This window comes from Marmota monax, unplaced genomic scaffold (genome assembly GCF_021218885.2).
Source record: "Marmota monax isolate L192 unplaced genomic scaffold, Marmota_monax_Labrador192_F-V1.1 WCK01_AAM20220418_F8-fsc00069, whole genome shotgun sequence".
Classification (NCBI taxonomy): Eukaryota; Metazoa; Chordata; class Mammalia; order Rodentia; family Sciuridae; genus Marmota; species Marmota monax.
In genome coordinates this window covers 8,818,704-8,845,406 of record NW_026695243.1, presented here as the reverse complement: position 1 = coordinate 8,845,406, position 26,703 = coordinate 8,818,704, and the positions used below count along the sequence as shown (strand labels likewise).

The 26,703-nt window shown below is 47.5% G+C and overlaps 1 protein-coding gene across 3 annotated transcripts; it reads right to left on the bottom strand.

Annotated features, from left to right (window-relative positions):
• Positions 1–9,692: 9,692 nt before the first annotated feature.
• Nol6 (nucleolar protein 6) lies at positions 9,693–24,860 on the bottom strand. Of its 3 annotated transcripts, none has more exons than XM_046457412.2 (26): positions 24,668–24,860; positions 23,894–24,100; positions 23,695–23,811; positions 19,233–19,412; positions 18,735–18,903; positions 18,219–18,353; positions 17,968–18,131; positions 17,761–17,881; positions 17,489–17,547; positions 17,303–17,404; positions 17,052–17,167; positions 16,717–16,894; positions 16,440–16,562; positions 15,565–15,713; positions 15,344–15,419; positions 15,005–15,145; positions 14,680–14,797; positions 14,440–14,594; positions 14,108–14,271; positions 13,408–13,560; positions 12,926–13,023; positions 12,103–12,227; positions 11,895–11,984; positions 11,350–11,544; positions 11,135–11,236; positions 9,693–10,912 (listed from the first exon to the last, which is right to left on the bottom strand). In XM_046457412.2, the coding sequence occupies exons 1-26, from the start codon at positions 24,719–24,721 to the stop codon at positions 10,763–10,765; spliced, it is 3,441 nt and encodes a 1,146-aa protein (XP_046313368.1). In that variant the 5' UTR covers positions 24,722–24,860; the 3' UTR covers positions 9,693–10,762. The 3 variants fall into 3 exon arrangements, with proteins under 3 accessions (XP_046313368.1, XP_046313371.1, XP_046313370.1); XM_046457415.2 differs by having other exon boundaries at positions 13,510–13,560; XM_046457414.2 differs by lacking the exon at positions 24,668–24,860 and adding an exon at positions 24,192–24,581.
• Between the last annotated feature and the right edge of the window lie 1,843 nt (positions 24,861–26,703).

Here is a 26,703-nt window from a genome sequence, read left to right as displayed (position 1 = left end):
GCTGAGGCTGGCCTTGAATTTATGATTCTCTGCCTCAGCCCCCTGAGTCCCTGGGATTACAGGCATGTACCATCACAACTGCTTTTTTTCCTTCTGTGCTTGAGGCTGAATCCAGGGGCTTATACATTGTAAGCATGTGCTACCTCTGTGCTACATCCCCAGCTCCTATGCTGCATTTAATAATCAGGAAATTGGCCTGAAGTTGTAGCTCACTGATAGAGTGCTAGCCTAGCATGTGCAAGACCCAGGGTTGGATCCACAGTGCTGTAACAAAAAGAAGAGGAAGAGGAGGAGGAGCAGCAGCAACTGAGTTCTGATAGCCTGGGCCCGAAGCAGGACTGAGAGCAAATAACCTGTCTCATCCATGAATCTTTGGCAGCATTGCCAGGGGAGACCAAAGAAACCACATTTTCCAGAGGGACTTAGTCCATAAGGGCCCCAGGATTTGTCCCTTGAGGAATAGCTATCGGGAGGAATGGCTGTCAAAAGTGAGGACTCCCAGACCCAGAGGCAGTTCATATCCAAAGAAGTGATGTTTAGAAAAATATGCACAGGGTTGCTGGGTGTGATGGTTCATACCAGCAACTCAGGAGGCTGTGGCAGAAGGATCACAAGTTCAAAACCAGCCTGAGAAACTTAGGGAGACTCTGTCTCAAATAAAAATAAAAAGATTGGGGCATAGCTCAGTGGTAGAGCACCCCTGGGTTCTATTCCCAGTAAACGCCCCCCTCAAAAAAAGAGCTGGGCACAGTGTGGCATGCTTGTAATCCCAGTGAGGAGGCTGAAGCAGGAGGATGGCAAGTTCAATCCAGCTCAGCAATTTAGCAAGGCCCTAAGCAACTTAGTGAGACTCTGTCTCAAAATTTAAAAAATAAAAAGGGCCAGGTGCGGTGCACATTCCTGTAATTCCAGTAACTCCGGAGGCTGAGGCAAGAGGACCTCAGCAATTTAGGAAGACCTAAGCAATTTAGTAAAACCCTGTCTCAAATATTATATAAAAAGTGTTGGGGGTGTGCTTCAATGTTTAAGTGCCCCTGGGTTCAAACCGTGGTACCAAAAAAAAATTTTTTTTATAAAAATAAATAAAAAGGGTTGGAAATGTGGCTCAGTAGCTAAGCGCACCGGGTTCAATTTCCAGTACGAGAGAGAGAGAGAGAGAGAGAGAGAGAGAGAGAGAGAGAGAGAGAGAGAGAGAGAGAGAGAGAGAGGCAAAGAAATACACATATAGACCCTGAGCTCAGCTCACATGCTCATTTCACATAAGAAGCTGGCTCACACATATACGGAACCCATGTATGAGGCTTCTTACAGCCCTTGGCCCAGAGAGATGCACCCTCTGAAGACACTCCTCCCTAGGCTAGGAGGGCCCATGGTGAATCAGGGAACCATCACCGAGTGCCTGCCCACTGGCCCTATTGCCAGCCTGTGACTCAAGATGGAACCATAGACTCCTGGTGCCAGAGCTCTGACCACAGGCTATGGGAGTGGGGGGAAAACCTCTTTCTAGGCTACCCTCTCTGTTCTCCTCCCTATGGGGTGCCTCTCAGCCCCTCACTGCCTCAAGTGGGGTTTTTGCAAGGGCAACACAGGGCAAAAATTCCTCAACACGGAAAGAAAAAAATGGGGAACCCAGTCCATAGCACCACACCCTGTCGCATTCTGGGCCTGCTGATAGCTAAGTGTGGCCTGGAAAGTAGAGCAGGGGAAAAAAAAAAAAAAAACAGGGACAGCTCTGCTACCAGCAGGCACACTCAAGGTCCCTGCATACACATGTGTTTGTGCTCAGCTCACATGGGTGGCATGAGGAGGGGATAGGTCTCTCACACACACTATGAATTTGTATTATCTTGTTCACATTAAGCAGCATTTATTTATTGCAGTTCTGGAAATTGAACCCAAGAATGCTCTACCACTAAGCTACATGCCCAAAACTTTGTTTTTTATTTTGAGACAGAGTTTCACTAAGTTTCCAAAGTGACCTAGAACTTGCTATTATTTTCCCTCAGCTTCTGGACTTGCTGGGATTATAGACATGAGCCACCATACCTGGCTATATCAAGCAATATTTATTTAAATGTGTAAAACTACACATACTAATCTTTGTGTGAATGATGTCTGTGGCTGTCTGTAACCCTGAAGCTGCAGTTGACCATAGGAGCATCTTTGTGACCCACTTCCAGTTGATGCAGCCCCATATCAAGGCACCTGGTTTGGCAAGTAAAGCAAGGGTTGGAGCTCAGTACCCTAGATCCCCTTATCCCCTCAATTAGGGCCCAACATATAGGACCATGATCCCATATACTCTAACCAACTCATTCATATACATAACTATGGTGTACACACATGTTTACACATGTATATATGCCCATTAGAATGGTTAGGGTTGGAACTGAGAAGGTGTGAATGGGTAGGTCTTCATGCTTCTTAAGAGATATGAAAGGACACACTTTTTTTTTTCTTTTTCTCATCACAACATCATACATGTATTCTGTATAACGATGAGGGTCTCCTTCCATCTTCCGTGCAACTCCTCTTCTCCCTCTTTTTCCCTCCTACCTCTCTTCCCTATTTAGTGGTAATCTTCTTCTAATGCTCTTCCTCCCTATCCCATTTTGAGTCACCCTCCCTTATATCAGAGAAGACATTCGGCATTTGTTTTTTAGGGATTGGCTAACTTCACTTAGCATAATCTGCTCTAATGCCATCCATTTCCCTGAAAATGCCATGATCTTGTTATTTTTAGTGTTGAGTAATATTCCATTGTGTATAAATGCCACATTTTTTTAATCCATTCATCTATTGAAGGGCATCTAGGTTGGTTCCACATTCTAGCAATTGTGAATTGTGCTGCTATAAACACTGATATGGCTGTGTCCCTGTAGTATGCTCTTTTTAGGTCTTTTGGGTATTTTCCGAGAAGAGGAATAGCTGGGTCAAATAGTAGTTCCAATCCCAGCTTTCCTAGGAATCTCCATAGTGCTTTCCAAAAAAAGTGTGTCACATTAGATTGGATAGAGAGAAATGATGGGAGGGGAGGGGAGGAGTAGGGGGGATAGGAAGGGCAGCAGAATAGAATAGACATTATGATTGCTGTCTGTATATAGGTGACTCAATGTATGTGATTCTGCAATCTGTATAATCAGAAAAATGAGAAATTATACCCCAATGATTCAAATGTATGAATTGCCAAGATCATTGTAATGTCATGTGTAGCTAATAAAAAAAAAAGAGATAGAGATATGAAAGGACCTTGCCTGGAGGAGAAGAAGGCTGCCATGTTTTCAAAGGGCCTCTTATTCCTGTTATCCCTTCTTGGGTCACCTAGCATGGAGACAGGTTAGGGGATGCCTGTACAAAAGTGCCAGGCTGGCCTGAGTATGGAGCAGAAGTGTAGCTGCCTCAGTATGCAATTCTGGGGGCATCATTCTAATTGTAGTGGGTGTGTAATGCCTTCTCTGAAGCAGAAGGAAGAATCCATAATGGCTTCAGAGAGAAGAGGCAGCTTGGTGAGGAGGCCTCAACCCTTTGAGTCAGACAGGTTACCTGGAACCCTTTAGGCTCCCTCTTGTGCTTTGAAGGAAGGTCAGGGCTGAGTACAGGCTGGGCGCCAGCCCCTCTGGGAACTCTGGGGAGGATGCTGATGAGGAGGTCCCACCTCCTCCTAGGGCATCTTGAGCAAGGTCTGTGTCTCACCTGGGCTGGAGGCTGAGCCAAGGAAGGGACCTGGGCAGCACATCCTCCCGTGGGAGGCCATGACTCCTTTAAGGTCAGAGCTGGGGGAGTGGGTTCCCAGGCAAGGGAAGGGCTAAAGATGCAAGTCTCAGCCTGCTGGACCAGGGGGGCTAGCTAGGGCCCTTTAAGGGGTGGGAGTGACACACCCTTCATTTCCTGCCCCCCGACTCTTTCTGCCTGAATGAAAACAGCCTGAACCAGCAAAGAAGACAGGAGCCTGGCTATCAGTGAGTCAGAGGTGTGGTGGAAATGATAGAAAGTAACTCATTCTGGAGTCCCACCCCCGCATGTCTCCCCTAACCCCCTTACCTCTTCTAGAGCATTAGTGGATGGGAGAAGGACAGAGCAAAACAGATATACATTTTCAAGTGTAGAAAGCACTTCCTCCAACTTTGCAAAACAACTTCCAGAAGTAGGTGTGTTTTCCCCATTTCTCAGATGTACCCAGCTGAGGTTTGGAGAGAAGCCACCTGCTAAAGAGTATTGAGCTGAGATTCAAACCCTTTGGGGATGGGGAGATGGTCAAGAAGGCAGAAGTTAGGGGCCACAGGGGGAACAGTGAGTCAGGACTCAGAAACCTACTGAGTTCTTCCATGCTCTGCCCTTTCCAGAATGTGTCCCCACTCAGACACTATTATTGTTACTGGTTTCAAGGGTGGGGGGCTGGCTCTGAACTAGAATGGGAAGTGAACAGCAGAGATGAATCACCCCATTATGAGCATCCCCAGACTGGGGGGTGGGCAGGCAGCTTCTCCTCCTGCACCAACCTAGTTACCCTAGTCTCCAGACAGGGGAGGTAGCCCAGAGCCCATGAAGGAGTGCCTTGGTCACCTCTGGATGGATCTTCAGTTGGACCTTAAGAAAATCTCCCTCTGGGTTCACTCCCTGGTGTCCCTGAGCTGCCCTCAGCAGTCTTTGATGGGTTCGGATAGTGGAGGGTCACAATAAGGCAGCAGAAGGATGGGACTGAGGTCCAGACCCCTTGAGGAAGGGCCTAGAATTATAGAGATAATGCTGATAGGGCAGAGGCCTCTGAGGCTTGGCTTGGCCACCGAGCAGTCAGGTGACCCAGACTGCTCTCTTCCTGCACCCTTCAGAATCTGTTTCTTCATCAGTCATATGGAGGTTTCAGTTATAGGCACTCCCAGAGCCTCTGTAAGAACGCAATAAGATTGAGGATATTTCAGGCTTTGAACACTGTACCACATAGTCAACATGCAAGAAAGGTTCATGTGAAAGTTGACTCTAACCAGAGCTGCATTTCCACCTGTGCATGCTTAACTAGGTGTGTGCATGTGTGTATCCATGGGGGTCCATGTATGCATCTGTGTAAGGGGTCTGTGTGTATACCCATGTGTGCCCCTGACTGGGACTGGCTGTGGGTTTGGGTCCGTGTTTGTAAAGGCCAGAGATGGGATATGGGGATGTGTTGAGAGGTCTGGAAACCAACTGCCAGATATTTGGGTCATCCCCATGCCAGCCTCAGGGGGAGGGAGTTAGTGACATGTAATTGATATAGACCAGGCCATCAGTGAAAACAGGCCTAGGGTGTCTGGAGAGCTCTGGTTCACACTTCAGGGACCAGATCCCTGGAGTTCCTGCTTTCTGGTTTCCCATCTCCCTCCTCATGGGCAGGAATAGGTTACTTCAAAAGATGAGAGGTCAGGACCTGAGATCAAGGAGGAAAGGAGAGCTTACAGGCTTCCTGGGAGGCCCAGATGTTAGCTGTCCCTTATAGACAGAAAGGGAGCATGGAGCATCCTTTGAGCCAGGGCAGTCAGAGGGCTTCCTAGACAACAGTTGGCTGGGCATTTTGTGGAGGTGAAAGACTGCTGGACCAGGCTGTAGCAGGGTGACTATCTGGGCACTAAGAGGGCAATAATAGAGAGGATAGGGAAGCCCAGGGCTCTCAGGAAGTTCTCACAGGTACTGCTGCAGCTGGAAGTGGGGATAGGGAAGCCAAAGAGGCACAGCCTAACTACCTATACTTCAATTGCAGCACTTTAACCATTTTACATCAGGGTTCTGAATAAGATTACAATTGGCAATCTTTCCCCCACTAAAAAAATGTGGCTAAGGGCAGCTCTGAAGTTTTTAAGCAGGGGAGTGACTTAGTCTCCATTTGCCATATGAAAAGTCTGGCTGCTGAGTGGAAGATGGGTTGGAGCGGGAGAGACAGTGGCCAGGAGCCTGGGAGAATATCATAAAGGAGGAAAAGAGGCCAGATGCAGGGCAATATCTGTAGGGAGGGAGAGAGGTGTGAATTTGTGATTTTGAAAGCAGGCAAGGAGGGCACATTGGCGAGAAACTGAAGAAGTGTATGGTGAGCAGAATTGTGTAGACAGGAACTGAACCTGATGCGGGGCTAGGAATTAACTGGATAATTGCCTTCTGAAGGGTCTGTGGTCTAAGGGCAGGAGGTGTGCAGTGGGGGAGAGGATCTGAATTGGGCATGCCGGAAAGGTGATTAGTATGTGTGAGCACCAGTACACTCTCCCCTCACTCCAGTCCAGTCTGACAGTTAATTATAGGGCAGCCACTAGCCACCCACCCAAGGGAGAGGAGTCACAGGGGAACAATCCAGGGGAGGGGACAGGGTGCAGCAGGAGTCTACAGTCAGGAATGACTTTTTGATGGTCTCTAGTTCTGGGAGTCAGTGGGAACTGGGCTTCAGGAAAATCCTATAAATGGAGACATGGTGGGGCTATGTTGTGGAAAAAAGTTAGGGAAAGGCCAGGACGCCATCTGAACTGTTGGTGGACAAGTGGAACAGGGGCTAGATCAGTCAAAGCCCCAATCTTGGCCTCTTAAGTCTTTGGGAGACCCAAGCGCTGTCCTGCAGGTTTCTAGTCTAGCAGAATAGCGGGGAGCTTGGGTCCTGATTTTGAGGGGCTTCTAGCCAGGGAGTAGATTTCTAGTCTCGATCTTAGGTAGACCAGAGCACTCATTCTCCCACTGTCTTTCCCTAATCCTGACCCTGCTCCAATAGGTCTTGTTGATAACAGCTGCAACTCAGACCCAACTCTTCCTCACCTCATCCTTAGGCCCACAAAGGCCAGGCTTAGCAGCAGCTGCTACAGCTAGAACCCTATGATTCTCCGCAGCTCCCCATGCGTATTCCCTGTGTGACCCTGAACAAGATCCTACACTTCTGTAAGCCTCATATAAACCAGAAAAAAAATATAATCCCCACTCACGTCTGAGAAGCTGAAGTGCCAGAGAAGGAAGTCTCCTTCTGGAATTGGTACACCCTTCTTTTTGGTTCCCCTTAGTTCTACAGGACATTCTCCTTTCCCTCCTTACTGTGGAATTAAACTCTGAGATTCTATACCGCTGAGCTCTATCCCTAACTTTTTTTATTTTTTTGAGACAGGATCTTATTAAATTGCTTATGTTGGCCTCAAACTTGCCATTCTTCTGCCTCAGCCTCCTGATTATAGGTATGCACCACCATACCTGTCCCATAAGGCAATCTGAGATAGGTCCTTCTCCCTCTCTGCTGCAGGGGTATGGGCAGGTTAGTCTATCCTGTGGAGGTTAGGAGTGACTCACATGCCCCAGGCAAACTCTCCCTTATCACTCACAGGGATTAATCTGTGACTCACAAAGCAAGTACCGGATGTTGGGGGGTGGCATGTATATCAAGGGGTGGCAGGTTAGCCCAAATCTGACTTAACAGGTCAGGGACTGAGCAGTCTTCAAGACTTCATTGAATATAGCCTGTTTCATGGACCCATAAGCTTTAGGGTCTTGCTCTTTTTCTTTCAAAGTAAGAATTGGGCAGAGGAAGAGTCTTCACTTAAAAGGAGCCTGGTTTAGAGGTTGTCAATACCACAGCCAGATAGAAGGACTCTTTGAGGGTTCGCTAAACTGAACTAGAGAGGATTAGAAGATCAGTCAGAACTGGGGGAACTGGAACCCCCAAATGGGAAGATTTATTTTTAGCTATAGAAAGGAGACCAGGATTCCTACCTCCCATTTGAGAGGTTTTTCTTCTAACCTGCTATCCAAACATGGAGATTTCCCTTTTTTCAGCAAACCAGAGCTGAAGGCAAGAAGCTACACACACTAGTATATGTGTGGCCATCCAGCACACACACAAGACAAATCATGCCACATGTCAGAGACTCCCACCCCATCCACATCTACCTACAGAGTTAAGTGTAGGAGCCAGCAGAAGCAGGCACACTATCCTGTGCACACCTACACATAAATTTTCCTGACAGGCTTCTCTCTTTCCCTTTTCCTGAAGCTCCAGCTTCTGACCACCATTCCCAACCCTCCTGCATCCAATCCTTCAGCCAAAGCCAGAATACCTTCCTACTCTAGAGCCTCAGTAGACTGGGATCTGAATGGTCAGACATCAGACAAATTCATGAGACAGAAGTAAGGAGCCCAGCCTCCTCACCTACTTCCCTGACAAAGTCTGAGGAAAACAGGTTGGAGCTGCCACGTGAGGGGCTTAATGCCAAGCAGGAGCAGAGTGCAGGAAGGGATGGTTTCTGAGATTTCAGCCCTCTTCCCTTGCCACATGGGGCACTTGACAAAACCATTACAAGCCCATTCTATGGGGTGGAGAGGCAGCCCAGCAAGAGTGACTTACTCAGGACCATATTAGGAGGTAGCAAAAAGCCCACAGCTCAGGGCTAGGATTGTGGCTCAGAGGTAGAGCGCTTGCCTAGCATGTGTGAGGGACTGGGTTCAAGCCTCAGCACCACATAAAAATAAAATAAAGGAATTGTGTTCACCTACAACTAAAAAAATAAATGTTAACAACAAAAAAAAAGCCTGTAGCTCAGACCCCTGATTGGTACCAGTGTCTGCACCTCTTAGAGCCAACTGCTCTAACTCTGCCTGGGGTGCAGATCCCCACCAGGATAATCTTGAGTTGGGTTTGTGAAAGGGTCTGTAGCTGCTCCAGGAATGAAATAGAATGGTTTGAAACAGACTAGCAATCATTGGCCCTCCCCAGAGCCTTATAGAGAAACTGAAGAAAAAGTCCAAGGAATCCCCAAGGTTAACAGACACAAAAGAAGAGCCAAGAGCAATTGTGGACCCTGAGCTGCAGGGATCTGTAAGGGATGGGGTCATTTCTTTTGCTAAAAAAAAAAAAAAAAAAGCCTGGCACACTGATGCTTATTTTAAAATGAACACATAAGCCAGATGTGGTGGTGCACACCTTCAATTCCAGTGACTTGGGAGGCTGAAGCAGGAGGATCACAATTTCAAAGCCAGTCTTGGCAACTGAGCAAGATCCTATCTCAAAAACAAAACCAAAAAACATATAGCACATAGACAGATATAGCCAACCAATTTATTCTGTACCCCAGTTTCAACCTTGGGCTGAATTGTCTCATGTCAGTGACAGGTCCATAAAGTCTTAACAGAGTTCTCTTGTGTGGGCTGGGGACAGCTCACGTGGTAGAGTGCTTGACTCACATGCCCAAGGCCCTGGGTTCAATCCCCAGCAGCACCGCAAAAAAAAAAAAAAAAAAAAAAAGTCCTCTTGTAGCTTCTCATCATTTTAAGAACAGAGATTACAGGCCAGGCATCAGAGTCCTCCCATGACTGGCTCCGCCTTGGAGCTTGTTCCCTCATCTACTCAGAAGGGAAGGTTAACTGGTATTCCCATACATAAAATACAGAAACAACACCTAACTGTGCCCAACGCTTATTAGACACTCAATAAACATAAACTTTTTATTTTCTTTCAGGCTGTTTCACCATCACTATCCCACCTGCTCTGGGAGAGTTCACAAATGATTTCTATATCCTTGTGGCCTCCATCTGCTTGGCTGGGTGCCCCTTCTGCATATATCTGTTTCCTAATTGAGCAAAGCCCTGTACTAAGTGCCATGAAGAAAACCAAATCTGTGTTCAAACATGTTCCCTCCTCTTTCGGAGTTTAGACACAGGAGATCAGGTTAAAACCATGTGAAAACAGAGACAAGCCAGGAAAATGGACAGAATTAAGCAATTTAATTTTAAATCAGAGATCAAGACAATAGAAGGGTTCACACCGCTGTGCGTGCCTGCCAAGTGAACTCAACTGGGAGTAACTGCTCTCATAATTCAGAAGGAAGGAGCACCTCAGGCTGGGGGCAAGGGCAGGGCTTAGGAGGGGCATTATTTGAGCTGAGTCTGGAAAAACAGCCAGGATTAGGGGAGACAGGAGCAGGGAGAGGCTGCCAGAAAGGAGGTGTGGACCAAAGTCAAAGAGGGGGCATACCCCTCCTGAGGTCCCAGGAGCTCTAGAACAGAACTTGGGTCTTGTTCATGACTGCAACTCCATTGCAAGGGCAGCCTGTGAGAAGAATGGGCAGCAGCACAGAGCTGGTAGGACTTAATACCCTGAGAGGCCGGGGATTAGTACCCAGTGCTTTCTGTATCTCTCCTGGACTGGGACCACCAGTCCCCTCACTCCTTTATCCACCCAAACCCCTCCTGTCCTTTTCCACTGTCTCTACCCTGAGAAGCAGCAGCACCAACACTGGAAGGTATTGTGCCCCTTCAATGCAGTCTATTCATACACTCACAATCCCCTTTCCATTGCTCAGTGCTCGGGCTGTGACCCTCAGGAAGAGCCACACCTTCTCTGGGTTCCATCCAGGCCTGACACTATAGTGAAGGGCACACTGAGATCTGGGCACAAGTCCTGCCAGTGGGAAGGGGACAAACCCCAGGCACATATCCAAGTGCTCCAAATACAAAATAAAGAACAAAATAAAATGAAAAGGTACAGGCCCATGGCTTCCAGGCAGATGGATCTCCTGGGTTCAGTTCCCTCTGAGCTGGCTCCTACTTCTCTTCTGAGAGTTCAGGTGGTCAGCACCAGAGGACTCCACAGGACCCCGAGGAAGGGAGCATCAGACAAAAAATTGGACAGGACTTTCTTTGGGGATGGTTCAGTATGTTCAGGCCAGCAGACCTTCCATGGAGGGTCCACAAGCAATGAGGGTGGCCATCTCATTGACGTCTTGCTCCAGAGGTGCTGAGTCTGGATGTCCATCTCAGCCTGTTCCAGGGCTGATCACACAGTCCACCTCTCACTTCGGGCTTCTACAGCCTGCACCAGGCCTTCTCCCATCACAGCAAAGTCCTCAAGGATTGCTTCTATGTTGGGCAGCAGAACTAACTCTCCACTCTGAGACACAACCATGTGTCCCTTCGTGCTAGAAGCCTAAGGGAAATCAGAGAAGACATGTGGGTTGAGGCATCACAAGGCACACCCTAAGACACCAGGTTGGGGACAGAACAGGGGTGGTGGAGAAAAATACACATCCACACATTCTGCACCTAACCCAGATCATTCATGGTGCAGATTACCCACAGATAAGCATGCCCACAGGGAACCACATGTACACAATCAGAAAGACACACATTCTGTCATTGGCCAGCATACCTTGAAGGGCTGGGGCTGGAAGCTGGTGGGCTTCCAGAGGACACCAATCACCTCTCCACCATGCTGGTCATAGAAGAAAAGGGCCAGATCCCCAAATGCCTCCTAGGGAGGGTCAGAACACAAATAAGATTACACATGGACACCCTAGAGCCTCCTCCATGGCCCTAGCTCTACCTGAAGTCCCCTCCCCAGGCCAGCTCCCCTTTAGGTTTTACCCTGAGCTGTGCAAGGTAGAGTTGAGGAGGATCATAGCCCAACACAGGCATCAGGGACGAGGGCCCTGGCTTATCGAGCAAGCCACGGCAGAAGGAGGCAGCTGGAGAGTCCACAGCCTGGCGGTGCCGGGGAATATGGCGGGCATACAGGTGGATCAGCACATCATACATGTCCAAGGGTGGCCGGAACACGGTCTAAGGAGAGAACAGGTAGGAGTACCTGTTGAAAGTACCCCCTTGAGTCACCCTTCCACATACCCACCCTGCTCCCCTCCTTTACCTGTGAATAACCATCTATCATGGGCCTTCAGGCCCACATGAAGGCAAGAACAGTAAAAACTACAGAAGGAAGCAGATGATGCCAATTTGAGGCCATCAGGGGAGTAAAAGGTTTTATTCATGGTGGCTTCAATCCCATCTTAGGATTCAGTCTCACAAGACAAGGGGACTGAGTTTCCTGTGTGGGGCCCCTTGAACTCTAGATTTCTAGGGTTCAAGGACAGAACCCCCAGAACCCCTGGAGTCATTCTCAGTCAGAGGCTTACCCTGATGTCCCCAGGGCCCCAGGGATCCATGAGCTGCTTCTCTAGGACAGGCAGGGCCTTGGCTGCTAGGATCACAAGCTGCTGAAGGATCTGGTGGGCAGAGAAACATCAGGCTAGAACTGACCATGTGTCTCTCCTAGCTCATGATGGGCCTGTTTTTTCTTGGGGCAGAAAAAAATCAAATTTGGGGTCAGGCGTGGGGTTGAACCTGGGCTGAGGGTCCATCTTGTGTCCACACAGAGCTTTTACGGTCCTGGGGAGTAATAATGACCATGACAGGGAGTCGTGTCCGAGCTGCCAAGAAGCTACTACGAATCTCCACCTGTTCCTCCTCTAGAAAGAAAAGAGGGAAGGTCCAAGATCAGCCTTCCCCTGCCCAAAAGTCATATTTTGCTGCTCCAGACCCTCCTTCTGTTTACCCAGCAGCTATTCATTAGGGATTTTCCTGTAACCTCCCTCAAGGGGCAAAGGTGAAGAAAGGGACACCACATTTGCCTTAATTGTGTGGATGTTAATCTCATAGCCTCAACCCAGAGTCAGAATTTTCCACTGCCTAGCACCCCATGTCTGGTTTCTGGGCCTGCACAAGCTGAGGCCTGCCCCTGGCCCCCTCCCACCTTGTGCTCCCACACACCTGCAGAATTAGGAACTTGACACTCTGCTCTCTGCTGAGACCCAGAGCTCCTCAGTTTACAACTGGAAATCAGCTAAGAGGTGTGTGCATCTAGTTGACGCCTCATTGCTCCCCACAGGATTTCTTAACTGTGTTCAGGTTCCTCCTTCTACCCTCCTCTAACTTCCACATTCCCCCAGGGAGCCTGCTCACCATCCCAGGCCAGTCTGTCTTTGACCACCAACAGGCAAACTACCCTACAGTCAGAATTATCCTCCTGATAATTCCCCACCCAAAGACAGGCAGTCTTAGATATCTGGGCTGGAGAAGGCACACAGAAAACATAACAGACAGGAAAAACCCTTCCTGTCCTACTCTGAAATCCCTAAAGCGTAGTTATACCCGTCTTACCACTTACCAGTAAGCTCATTGTTGAGATTGACAATGAGGGGGTTGTTCTTCCAATCGAAAGTTGATACCAGGGAAAGGAATCGAAGGAAGCCAACCTGTGGGGAGCTGAGTGGAGGGAGTAAGAATCTTACAAGAATATTCCCACAAGGATATCCCCAAAATCTAGAAAGCCCAGATCCCTAAGTATGGGTTGTGGGAATGGAGTGTGGGCTGTCTTAGAACTTCCCCCATAACTTTTTTTTGGAGGGGGGTGGGGGGGGTACTGGGGATTGGACCACATCCCCAGCCCTTTTAACATTTTATTTAGAGTCAGGGTCTCACTAAGTTGCTGAGGCTGGCTTTGAACTCGGAATCCTCCTGCCTCAGCCGCCCAAACTGTTGGGATTGCAGGTGTGTGTCCCTCCCTCCCATGTGGACAGAGGGTACAGTGCAAAGGAAAAAAACCAGACCTAAGGGGAACTTCCTGGCTAGGGAAATAGAAGGAATTACCTAGGAGGGGTGAAGGGCTCAGGGTGCAGGAAAAGGGCAGCAGCCACCAGATCCAGGCTCACATCAGAGAACCCCTCACCTAGAAGCTGGGCTCGCACCCACCGCTTGGCCAGTCGAGCCACACCAGAGAAAGCTGGATGCTGCTGTTGGAGTCTGAGGAGAGAAGGAAAGTGGCAGTGAGACTCAGAAACTCAGGGCCCAGGAACAGTGGCTCAGTCCTACTGCTACTAATTATTCAACCCTGTTGGCCTCGGTGCTAGAGGTCTCATACTGAAGCCTAGAATGGGAACTGTCCCTCCCACTCCCTCCTAAGAGCCCTCTTACTGGACATGGGCTCCACATATGCTGGGCAGGGTTTATCCAGCCGTGGCAACAGAGATGCCCGTTCCCGGAGTTGCTCATAGAAGGAGCAAGCTGGTTGGACTGGGGTTGGTAGGAATACCTGTGCTAATGCATTACATGCATTATCTTATGTCTTCCTAACAAATGCCCTAAGGGATTGATCCTAGTGTTATTCCCATTCTACAGATGGGAAAACTAAAAAGTCCAAAGGGACATGTAAGTTGCAGGGCCAGAATTCCAGGACTTATATCCCTAACTATTATACCATCTGGCTTCCCAGAGAGACAGACATACAAAGGAGCATAATAAAAGCAGAAGGCGGCCTACAGACAAAAACCGTCTGTACAGGTAGCCTTACCCATGCAGAGCACTCGTGAGCAGGGGCAAGTGCCTTGTGTCTCTCTCAAGACGGAGAGAGTCAGGTGTGTCCCTCAGTGAGATCATCCCCTGAGGGCTCCGCACCTCCTTCAGGATCTGAGGCTCCCGCTGATAGGCCACACGAATGCGGAACACAAACCCATCCTGTTGGAAGAGGGAATAAGACAGGAAGTGAATGTAAGTCTGGGTCCTGGAGGTACTAATACCTACACCCTTGCTCCCCAGACTGATGCCCCCAGGGTATATCATCTTTATACCCTGACATCCCTGGAGGCCTTGTCTTGGGAATTTCCTGCCCCACACCAGTCTGACCTTGAGGACATCAGTATGTGTGGCAGTGGCGCGGCACAGCAGTCCATGCTGCTGCCTCAGCAGCTCTGCCAGGCGTAGCTGGAAGGCAGCTCGGACTCGTTGTATGGCCTCAGCTTCCTGTGGCCACTGACCACTGCCTTCCAGGTGACAAACCACTGAGGAAGAAAAGGAGTGAGAGGTCTCATACTGCAGCCTAGAATGGGAACTGTCCTTCCCACTCCCTCCTAAGAGCCCTCTTACTGGATATGGGCTCCACATATGCTGGGCAGGGTTTATCCAGCCGCGGCAACAGAGATGCCCGTTCCCGGAGTTGCTCATAGAAGGAGCAAGCTGGTTGGACTGGGGTTGGTGGGAATACCTGTGGGAGAGGGGAACTGAGGAAGGTGCCTGGGGTTGAACCTGTGTTCAGGTTCCTCCTTCTACCCTCCTCTAACTTCCACATTCCTTCTCCAGCCCAGATATCTGAGAAGGAATGTCCAGACAGGAGAAGGGAGGGATACTGGTAAACTAGAGAACAGGCCAGGGGAGTCATGCAGAAAGGGTTCCTTCCCCCCTTGCAACTCACCTCTGTGTAGCGCAGCACTGGATGAGCTCCCTGAACAGCAGACACAGTCAGTGGGAGACCTTCCAATCCCCACAGCATGCGGCTGAGGTCGTCGTAGCAACATATGGCCACTGCCAGGGCCTCCTCACCTGTGCTAGAGGTCTGAAGGGGAGAAGACAAATAGGAGACTGAACTCTGAAAACCCCATAAAGGATTTTGCCATGGCTCAGGCTGGAGCAGAGCTAGCGCCCCCCCCTGCTGGACAACCCAGGAAGTGCATGCTTGCTGGGTTGTAAAGGGCTTTCTCCCAGTCTTGTCACATAGATCTACAATCACTAGTTTTGACCTCAAGGTCCTTACCTCTTTCAGGCCTTGGATCAGTGCGTCCAGAAAGCCCCCAACATAGTGGACACAGTTATCTGGGATGTCAGCATGGCTGAAGAACAGATACAGACATAGTAAAGGAGTGAAGAGCCATGCTACCAGTAGGAGCCTAGGCTTCCCCCAAGAGCCTAGGCAAGATTCTCTTAAAAGCCTCTCTGACCATGACTGCCTTCTGGCATGCAGATGCTAATACTCACAGTGCCAAGAGGTGGGTGACCACTTTGTGGGGGATAAGGCGCTTCTGGCACAGAGAGGCTGCCTCCCAGACCACAGCTTCCCGAATGGCTCCATCCTGGAAACGCCGAAGCTCTGAACGGGACCCCCAGAACTGGCGGAATTCAACAGCCTGAGGAGAGGCAAGGGTTGGTGGTATCTCAGAAACCTCCCTGAGAGGGGCTGGGGTTGTAGCTCAGCAGTAGAATGCTCGCCTTACAAGTGTGCGGCCCTAGGTTCGATTCTTGGCACCATGTAAAAATAAATAAATAAAAAGAAGGTATTGTGTCCAACTACTAAAACTAAAAAAACAACAACAACAACAAAAAAAAACAACTCCCTGAGAAATTAGCTGTGGTAGTACATGCCAGTAATTCCAGCTAGTTGGAAGACAGAGGCACAAGTTCAAGGCCAGCCTGGACAATTTAAAAGAAAAACAAGCCTAGAGCGGTGGCACACACCTGTAATCCTAGGCTTGGGAGGCTGAGAAGGACAATCATGAGTTCAAAGCCAGCCTCACAATGGTGAGTCTAGGTGCTAAGCAATTCAGTAAGACCCTGTCTCTAAATAAAACATAAAATAGGGATGGGGATATAGCTCAGTGGTCAAGTGCCCTGGAGTTTAATCCCCAGTACCTAAATAAATAAATAAAAACCCCAAAAGGGCTAGGGAATGGCTCAGTGGTCGAATGTCTGCATGAAGCCTTGGGTTAAAAGGAAAGCTAAGGAAGAAAGGAGAAAAAGAAGGAGGGAAAGAAGGAAAAGGAAGGAAAAAGGAACCAACCTCTAACAGGCCTCAGCCCTGGTGGCATGAGAGCAATCCACTCACTTCTTCCAACATATATGATGGGGTTCCTCACCTCAGGCTGGTCAGCCTCTGGACCCAGCTCAAGGACAGTGGTCAGTCCCTCAGGCTGGAGGAGCAATCCCAGGGTCAGGGTCCCAGAGTCTTTGTGCTTTGGTGGATCTTGACTGATGTCCCACTGTAGGGTATAAAGAGGCTGATCTCAACCCAAGAACCCCCAGCCTGGACTAGAAAGGTCATGATAGAGGAATACCATGTCCTTTGTGTCCTTTAGGACCCTGGCTCCAGCCCCACTTAAGGCTCGCAAACTCCCCAACCTTATACCATCTCACCTCTGGGACTGGGGGCCGAGAGTGGGCCAGAAGCTGCAGCCGGGACCCCAGACCCTTCTCCAAGAGGGTAGTTAGTGGGCCCAAAGAAGCAGAGATATAATCACCACCATTGTCCTGCAGCTCAGGCCAGAGCTTCAGCTGGTGACACACAGCCTGCAGGCGACTCAGTGGACGGAGACTGGGGGACACAGAAGGACAAAAAGGGGGAATCAGGATCTGCCGGCCCCTCATACCACCTCTTCCCTGGAAGATGTGAGCCATCTGCCTCAGGATCTTTGTCCAATTACTTCAGGAAGATAAGACCCACCAACATATCCTGTCACCCCTAAACTCACTGCAGGACATGATCAAAAGCCCGGATCATGGGTTTGGGAGTCATCAACAGCAGCTGGAATCCATCATCAGTTTTGCTGTCCAGCAATGCCATAGATAGCCGTGCCTCATGCTGTACCTGGAGCCACAAGGTAAGGAGATGTGCTTCACCTTACCTCTTTGGAGAGGACTTTCTGGGGTCCTGGTACTAACAGATGGGACAGAGTCTGAGCTGAGACATCTGGGGAATATGGTAGTGGGGCCCCATTAGTACCTGGTGGTAAGTGGAGGCAGTGACATCAGCACAGAGGTTGAGACGGCCTGAGGGGTCCAAGAAGACAACAGGAAAGGCCTGGTGGAAATCAGCTAGAGCCGGCTTAGGGAGTAGAGAGAAGCTAAGTCAAGGGTTGGGTCTTACCTTCAGGCCTCCTGGAATAGATCTGGCCCTTCCCCAACTCACCAAAGAGGGATCTGAGCTGAGACATAAACTGATCCCATTGACTGTCAGATCTGTGGTGGCTGGAGTGACACAGAAAAAATGGATACATCAGAAGGTTCCCACCCTGGGGTCCCAGCCCTAATGACCCTCCTTCAGCCTAGGTAGCTACAACTGCATGCCTCCAATATCCAGTTTCCTCATCTATCTGATGGCAAGGAACTAAATCCCTAATGGAATGATAGGATTCCTGGGATGAAAGAAAACCTTGGTCTTTTCCAGTCTAGTTGTCTCACCCAGAAACTGCAAGACACTTCTCAGGACCTGGTAGCCGCTCATGGTGGTGTGGATCTTACGTGTGGACACGAGGAAGGCAACCAACATGGAGATTAGGAATCCACTAAACCCACCTAGGCCCTGAAAGAGAGATAAAGAGAAAGGCCTGAGCTCAGAGCCAGCTCATTAAAGAGCAAGAAGAGGAGGGTGCGTCACCTCCAACTTACCTTGTCCAGCTCCCTCTGCCTCAGCCAGACCTTCAGAAGTGCCACACCATCCTTCAGTCCTAGGGCAGAGCCAAGCACATTTGATAGCAGCTGCACATGGGACCCTAGAGCTGTATCCTGCAGAACCCATGTGTTGTAGTGGGGGGTAGGGGGGTCTGGTTTACCTGTGAGAAGAAAAGGCTATGAGAAGAGGAAAAGTCTCCAACAGATCCCTTTCTTCCTGCACCACCTCAACCCCAGTGCCTGCTCACCATCCTCTGGGGGACTCTGCCCTCGGTACCAGGCAGAACGCACATTGTTCTTCGTTGGCAACAAGCGGCATGGGCGGAAGAAATCAGATGGAGGGCATGGATGCAAACGTACAGTGACCAAGCGCTCATCTTTCCCTTGGTGGAGACAGGGACTTGTTAAGACCCTCCAGCTCTGGAACCAGGAGTCCCAGTACCTACCCACTCAGAGATGAAGGTCACATACCTTCCCATTTTTTTTTTGTCAATGGATCTTTTACTTTATTTACTTATATGTGGTACTGAGGATCGAACCCAGGGCCTCACACATGCTAGGCAAGCCCTCTGCCACTGAGCCACAACCCAAGCCCAGGCCTTCCCATTTTGAGGTCCCTAACTCCCCACTCAACCTTGAGGCCCATGCTTCTCACCCTGGCCTTAAGGCTCCTATTCCTATTCCCCTAGTCCTGAGTACCCTGTGTCTTTCCCTTTAGATTTATCACCCTATACTGTGTCCTTAGCCCAAGGTGTGCTTCCCACCATGTGGCCGCAGCAGCAGTGAGGGTTTCATGTGACAGCCATTGGTGTAGGAGAAGCGAACGCTGCCAAAGAGGGGATCTCGGGCCAAGTGGTGAGCCAAGTGGGCCAGGTAAAGAGCACGCTTGCGGAAATAGCGCTGGTTCAACAGGTCTTTGTCCTGTAGGATTTCCTGGAGGGGCCAAGGAAGGAAAAAGAGAGCCAGGCAAATAAGCGCTTGGAGGCTAAGAGGAAACAGGTGAGAGTCCTGGGGCTTCTCTGTTGACAGTGGAGAGCTTGAGCCAGACTTGTAACACTATACCAATTTTCAGACAATGAAGACAAAGTTCCAAAGGCACAACTGGCCCAAAAGCCCATCTAGGTACCCTCAGGATGACTGCAGTGGCTTGCTCCTGATTTAGAATTTGGATTTCTAACCCCTGGACAGATAGAAAGAGAGGGACTTGGATTTTTAAGTGGTCAAGTAGTAGGCTTCTTTATTTACTAAGCCCTGGACCTTACCCTGGGCATGGTCAGTGCCATATCCACAGTGATGTCTGGCCGAATGCAGGTGCCCAGAAGATAGCTGCCCACAACAGTGACCTGGGCTGGAGGAAGGAAGTGGAAAGAGCCCTTCACAGTATAGGGCACTTGGTGGAAGGGAACTCGAATTCCAGCAGGGAGCCATGCCTGGTCAGTGAGCTGTGGGTGCAAGAACAGTGACACATGGATTCTACTGCCTTCCTCACATGGCCTCTTGATGTTCACTAGAAAAAACATGCCTTCCTCATGAAAGTAACTCCATAACAGTTACTCAAGCCAAAACTACCTTGACTCATCTCTGTTAAGAAACTATACTTGGGGGTTGAGGTTGTGGCACAGAGGTAGAGCACTTGCCTAGCATGCGTGAGGCACTGGGTTCGATCCTCAGCACCATATAATAATGAAATAAAGATATTGTGTCCACCTATAACTAAAAAATTTAAAATTTTAAAAATTTATTTATTTTTTCAGTTGTAGTTGGACGTAACACCTTTATTTCACTTGTGGTGCTGAGGATCGAACCCAGGGTCTCACACGTGCGAGGCAAGCGCTCTCCCGCTGAGCCACAACCCCAGCCCCTAAATTATTTTTTTTTTTTAGAGAGAAGAGAGAATTTTTTAATATTTATTTTTTAGTTCTCGGCGGACATAACATCTTTGTTTGTATGTGGTGCTGAGGATGGAACCCAAGGCCGCACACATGCCAGGCGAACGCGCTACCGCTTGAGCCACATCCCCAGCCCCCTAAAAAAATTAAAAAAAAAAAATAAAGTATACTCATTTTCTTAGCCAGGTGGAGCGGCACATGCCTGTAATCCCAGTGACCTGGAACACTGAGACAGAAGGATTACACATTTAAGGCCAGCTTCAGTAATTCAATAAGGCCCTCAACAACTTAACTTTGTCTCAAAATAAAAACTAAAAAGGGCTGGGCATTGGCTGGGGTTGTGGCTCAGTAGTAGAGCACTTGCCTTGCATGCATGGAGTACTGGGTTCGATCCTCAGCACCACATAAATGAATAAAATAAAGGTATTGTGTCTATCTATAACTAAAAATTAAAAGGCAAGGGGGCTAGGTATGTGTCTCAGTAGTTCAGCACCCCTGGGTTCAATTCCCAGTACCAAAAGTAAATAAATAAATAGGGTTGAGGATATAGCTCAGTGGTAAAATAAATGCCCCTGAGCTAAATCTCCAGTAACAACAACAACAACTACAAAACACCTCATTTTCTTTACCACAATGGACTTAACTGCCGGAACACAGGTATCATAAAAACCACTGCTAAATCAAAGCCAAAATGGAAAAGGAAGGATTCAGGTGTAGAACACTTGCCTATCATGGGCAAGGTCCTGGGTTCAATTTCCAGCACCATAAAAATAAAAACAGAATAACAAAAACAAACAATCCCCGCCCCGCAACAGAAGATTCATATCAGTGATATTACCAAACACACAGATTTAAGTAAATCCTCCACTAACTGGCCATCTGATCTACAAATGTGGTAGAATCAACAAAAGGACTATCAAAAAACTTGAGAAAAAGGTTATGAAGTTGGAGAAGCCTCCTTCCAATAAACCTCCTTTCAAGTACACAGAGTCCATATCAGAAACGTTATTACATTTACATCTCAGGCTGACTGTATTGTCCTGACTGCTGACATTGGCAAATCTGAAGACGGTTTCTTCAAGAATGGGCAGACCCAAGAGCAAACTTCTGTCTTAAATACTGGCTGTGAAACAACTAATTTTTGGTGTTATCAAAATGGATTCCACTGAGCCACCAGATGGATCTAGATTGCTCCTACCAACTCATTCAACTGGTAAAATTTGAAGGGTATGGTGAAACAGACATATAATCCCAGCAACGTGGAGGCTGAGACAGGAGGACCCCAAGTTGGAGGTCAGACTGAGCAACTTAGTGAGACCCTATCTCAAAAAATAAAAAGGTTGGTATGTATCTCACTGGTAGGATACCCCTGGTTTCAAACCTCAGTAGTATAAAACAAAAACAGCGAACAAATTAAAATAAAGCGGTGTACTATAAAACCCTCAAGAGAAGCCAGGTGCAGTGGCACACGCCTATAATCCCAACAGCATGGGAGGCTGAGGCAGGAGGATTACAAGTTCAAAGCCAGCCTTTGCAAAAGTGAGGTGCTAAGTACCTCAGTGAGACCCTATCTCTAAACAAAATACAAAATAGGGCTGGGGATGTGGCTCAGTGGTTGAGTTCAATCCCCAGTATCAACAAACAAACAAACAAACAAACCCTCAGTAGAAAAGACATGGGGTCTCACTGTCACCCAGGATGGCCTGAACTCCTGGGCTCAAGTAATCCTCCTGCCACACTTCCAAATTAGGTGGAACTAGAAGGCACACACCTCCAAGCCTAGCTTTAACTTTTTAATTTTAAAAATCATTACTTTTTTTTTTTTTTCCAGTGCTCAAGATCCAACCTGGAGCCTTGTGAATGTGGAGAGCATTCAACTACTGAGCTATATCCCCAACCACTAAATCAAAATGTAAATATACTTGTTTATACTATACATGTAAATATATATACTTATACATATTTTATATATACATATTTTTAAATATTTTTTTATTTTCATGTGGTTCTGAGGATCAAACCTAGGGCCTCACACGTGCTAGTCAAATGCTCTACCACTGAGCTACAAACCCAACCCCTCTATATGTTTTTTAATAAATAAGGTTTTGTTACTGGGGATTGAACCCAGGAACTTTACCATTGAACTACATCCCTAGTACTTTTTATTTTGAGACAGGGTCTTACTAAGTTGCCCAGGATGATCTTGAACTTGAGATCCTCCTGCCTTAGCTCTCAAGTCACTGGGATTACAGGGATGTGCCACTACATCTGACTCCTAAATCAATGTCTTATTTATTTATTCACTCATTCATTTTTAAAGTTTTTGATACTGAAGATTGAACCCAGGGACACTTTTATCACTAAGCTACATCCCCAGTCCCCTTTTTTTTAATTAATTTTTTTTATTTTCAGACATGGGGTTCTTGCTAAATTGCTGAGGGTCTCACTAAGATGCTTAGTGAAAGAACTTGACCAAAAATCTGTTATAGAATTCTGAAAATGATTAAAATAGCTGGGGCTGAGGGTACAGCTTAGTGGTGCTGGAGTGCCACCAAAAACAAAATAAAACAAGAATAAAAAAACAACAATGAAACAAAGTTTAATGAGGGGGGTGGAATTTATTTTATGATAAAAATGTATTCATCTATCTACTGTGGTTTGAGGTACCACATTTTTTCAGTGATCAACAGGTAACTAAGTAGTCCCCCTGATTTTACCTTTGTTTCCCTCCATTATACTTTCATCATAAGCCTGAATGAAAAAAAATTTTTTTTTTTTTGGTACCGAGGATTGAACCCAGAGTCACTTTACCACTGAGCCACATCTCTAGACCTTTTTGTTTTTTTATTTTGAGACAGGGTCTTGCTAAATTGCTTAGGGCTTTGCTAAGTTTCTGAGGCTGGCCTGGAACTCACAATCCTCAGTCTACTGAGTTGCTGGGATTACAGGCATGTGCCACCGTATCTGGCCTGAATGAATTTTTTTTTTTGGGGGGGTACTGGGGATTAAACTCAAGGGTATTTAACCATTGAGCCACATCCCCAAGCGTCCACTCCCTCTGTTTTTGAGACAGGGTCTCACTAAGTTGCCAAGGCTGGCCTCGAACTTGAGATCCTCCTGCCTCAGCCTCCTGAGTCACTGGGATTACAGATGTATGCCACATGGCTGACCTGAATAAACTTTTTAAAATCGGGGCAGGGGGACACAAAACACTAGCAGTAGTTTCTCATTTCACCTAGAGCAATAGCCAAAGTGCTTATTTTAGTGCACAAGGCACTACATGATATTCAACCTTCTATAACCTGCCTGAATTCATCTCCTCTTTTATTCCAAAGAGCATAACAGCACACTCCTGCCATTGTGTCTTGGTATTGCTTGTTTCTCCCTCTTGGATGCTTACTCTGTTAGATATCTATATGGCTAACTGAACTCCTTCAAATCTTTACATGTAGTCACTTCAGTATTGTTTACTCTGGCTCCACTACTTAAAATTGCAAACCACTACCATTCCCAATACTCCTAATCCCTTTACCTTGTCCTGGTTTTTCCTTTTTCCATAGTATTGACCATCTTCTAACACTGCCATGCAGTTTATTATCTATTATCTATAATCCCAACATCATAACATAGGCTATTTTGTTTATTGACATATCTAAGAATACCCAATTAGTACCACACACCTCAATGCTTACTAAGTGATAATACACGAATGACAACAATCCCAGCTGAACTTCCTTGCAGTGAGAAAGAACTCCCTAGCACTCCAACCTCTCAAGAGACATAGCAAGGCCCCTGAAGGCCTTGCTTCCCAGTTCGGCCAGGCCATCTGCCTTACTTCTGACTCAGGGGTTGAGGGCACTCTCTTGATCCGATGGTTGACCTCCAGTAGGAAGGCATCAATGCGATCCTTCTTCTTTTCTGATAGCCTCACTTCCTTTAGTAGCTCCTCTACCTGTAAGGAGGGTGAGGAAGAGTCCAATGACCTCAGAGTCCTAAAAGAGCTCCTCTACCACAAGTCCCAACCACCTGAGTACCTGTAAACGAAGCAAGCTGGAGTGGAACAGGATCTCGGTCTCCCGAAGGCGATTTAGCTCCTCATTGGTAGGCTCCTTGTATAATTCTGCCTTGCTGAGCTTCACTGGTTGCAGAAGGTTCTCTGCTTGGGACTCAGTCACTCCACGCTTTCTTGAGGATGGCTTCTTCCCCTTCTTACCTGTGCCTTCAAAGGATGGTTCTATCACCTGTGGCCAGAGGCAGAAACCAACATGAGATCACAGGTATCGAGCATCTGCTGGCTAAAGTGCCATAATATGCTGTGGGTAAAGGATTCACCTGCTTCATCCTTTCTTTGGACGTCAGACTCTGTTAAACTCACGATAACCACTACTTGGAGTAACACTATGTTCCCTAGACTGAAAATACCTTGCGTGTTCCCAGTCTATCTGACAGCACAAAAATGAAATTCTGCTTGGAGTTGGTAGAGGCACAAGTTGACTGGGGAGTGCCCTAAGCAATGCCTAAGCCCCTTTTTGGATACCATGAATCCCTGTTTCCTCTTCTGCTGCTACAGGCTTGAAAAGTCTAAAATGCTTTCTCCACTCTTGCTTTATCCAAATCCCGGCTTCACCTTCCCTAACAATCTCAGACTGATTTCAGTGCCCTAGGCTGAAAAAAATCATGGGAACAGGACTCCTCCAGAATGAGCTGCCCTCGTGTCTCCCACCAGCTAGCTGTCAGGCCACACCATCTCTGGTTCTGCAGCCAAGTGGAACCACATTGAGCCTTTTCCTTCAATTGGCTCAACCCACCTCGGGGCCCCCAGTTGCTCCGCGCAGCTGCTGTCCTGTAGGGGCTGGCCCCATTACTGCAGTCCAAATCGCTCTCGCTCACTTGTTTTTCAAGCCGCCTTTACACAGAATAGCTTCCCACGTGGGCTAAAGGCCTAATTCCAGGGCTCAAGTCCGGGGCAGCCCAGTACCATAGGACTCCACCCACTCCAGTGCCATTGGATATTGCTTACGTATCGTTCATCATTGGTCAGTTATTTTCCAGGACCGCCCATAGCGGGAGGAGCCAAACAAGTTTCTCGGACTTACGACTTCTTTGCGACGCTAGACCGGAAGGTGCTATAGTTCGGCCGTCGCTTCCTTTTCCTCACTTCCTCTGCTTTGGGAGGAGCCGGAAGGGCGGAGCTCCTGTAAGGACTTCTGGTGGGGATTTGTTTGTTTACACTAGTGATTCCGCCCGTTTTCCTCAGCGGGCACATCTTGTTTATTAACAAGTCTTGTGTTTATTAATAAATCTTGTGGGTTTTTTCCTCTTTTTTTCGGTACTGGAGCCTCACATAGGCTATGCGAGCGCCCTACCATTGAGCATTCCCAGCCCAAGTCCTGTCATTTCTTCCTCCAAAATATATTTTGAATTTGTTCATTTTTGACATTTCCTTGACTTTACTGTCAGATGTCCTCTAAGTAACATCACTTTGTGCCTAGATTACTGTAATAACTTTTCTCTAGCTTTTATTAAAAATTTAAAGCAAATGCTTCAAGAGTAATAATTCAAAAATAATGTAATGAATGCCCATCTAGACTCACTTAGTATTTATATTTTACAAAATTTGTTCTTTCTTTATGTATTTACATGTTATTTTACCAAAAAATTGAAAATTAATTGTACGCAGCTGAGTGTGGTGGCTTGGGAGGCTGAGGTAGAAGGATCCCAAATTTGAGGCCAGCTTGGATAATTTAGCAAGGCCCTAGGTAATTTAGTGAGACCCTATCTTAAAACAAAAAAGAGGGGCTGGGATATATCTCAGTAAAGTGCTTGCCTCGCATGCATTAGGCCCTAGGTTCCATCCCTGAAAAAGGAACTGGCAACTTAGCTCAGAGGTAGAGCACCCCTGGGTTCAATCCTTGTGCAAAAAAGAAAGGTTTCCTAGGCAAGATAAGGATTGTGCTAAATCTTTTTTTTTAAGCAGGGAAGTGTACTGGGGATTGAATCCAGGGCGCTTAACCACTAAGCTACATCCCAGCCCTTTTTATTTTTTATTTTGAGATAAGTTCTTGGCAAAATTGCTTAGGGCCTTGCTGAGGCTGACCTCAAACTTGGGAGCCTCCTGAAATCCTGGAATTACAGGCATGCACCAACACACCTGGCACTTGAACCATGATTTAGTTTGAGTTGACAAAGAGGAGGCAACACCACTGAGAAAAGAAGTCTTGAGAACAAAACAAAGAGCTGTGAAATTTGTTGCGCTTTCCTTCACACCTAAAAATGGTCAAGCCCTGTAGTCAAGAATGATCAAAGCAGGGTGATGCCTGTAACCCCAGCTACTTGGGAGGCTGTGACAGGAGAATCACAAGATCAAGTACAGCATGGGCAACATTGGAAGACTCAATATCCAGTCTCAGGAAAAAAAAAAAAAAGTCAAGATTTGACACCTGGGCTAGGGCTCTAGCTCAGTGGCAGAGCATTTGCCTAGCAGGTATGAGGCACTAGGTTCTATACTTAGCACCACATTTAAAAATAAATAAAATAAAGACATGCTGTCCATCTCCAAATAAATAAATAAACGAACTGACACCTGGTCTCTATGGTAGAGCATGTGCTTTGTATATGAGAGGTCCTGGGTTCAATTTCCCAGCACCACAAAAAATAAGTAATCGATAAGAAATGTCAAAGCCCTGTGCCTAGTGTCCATTATAGAGAGTTAAATAAGCCTAATAGCAAACCAGAAACCTGGGAGGATGTTCTCACTCTCCCATTTCACAAGTCAGTTCCCTTCATTCATTTAAATGTAACTTCACAAGTTTCTCCTGTCCCTGTCCTGCCCTCCATATAGAAC

Bases quoted from the DNA above. Each gene is read 5' to 3' on its own strand.
- Nol6 (XM_046457412.2), bottom strand. From the start codon at position 24,721: ATGGGGCCAGCCCCTACAGGACAGCAGCTGCGCGGAGCAACTGGGGGC. The intron at 18,354-18,734 runs GTGGGAAGCACA...GTCTCCACCAAG, and splicing joins ACTGCTGCTGCGGCCACATG to GGAAAGATGAGCGCTTGGTC. The intron at 15,714-16,439 runs GTGAGGAACCCC...GCCTCTCCTCAG, and splicing joins CAGAGGCTGACCAGCCTGAG to GCTGTTGAATTCCGCCAGTT.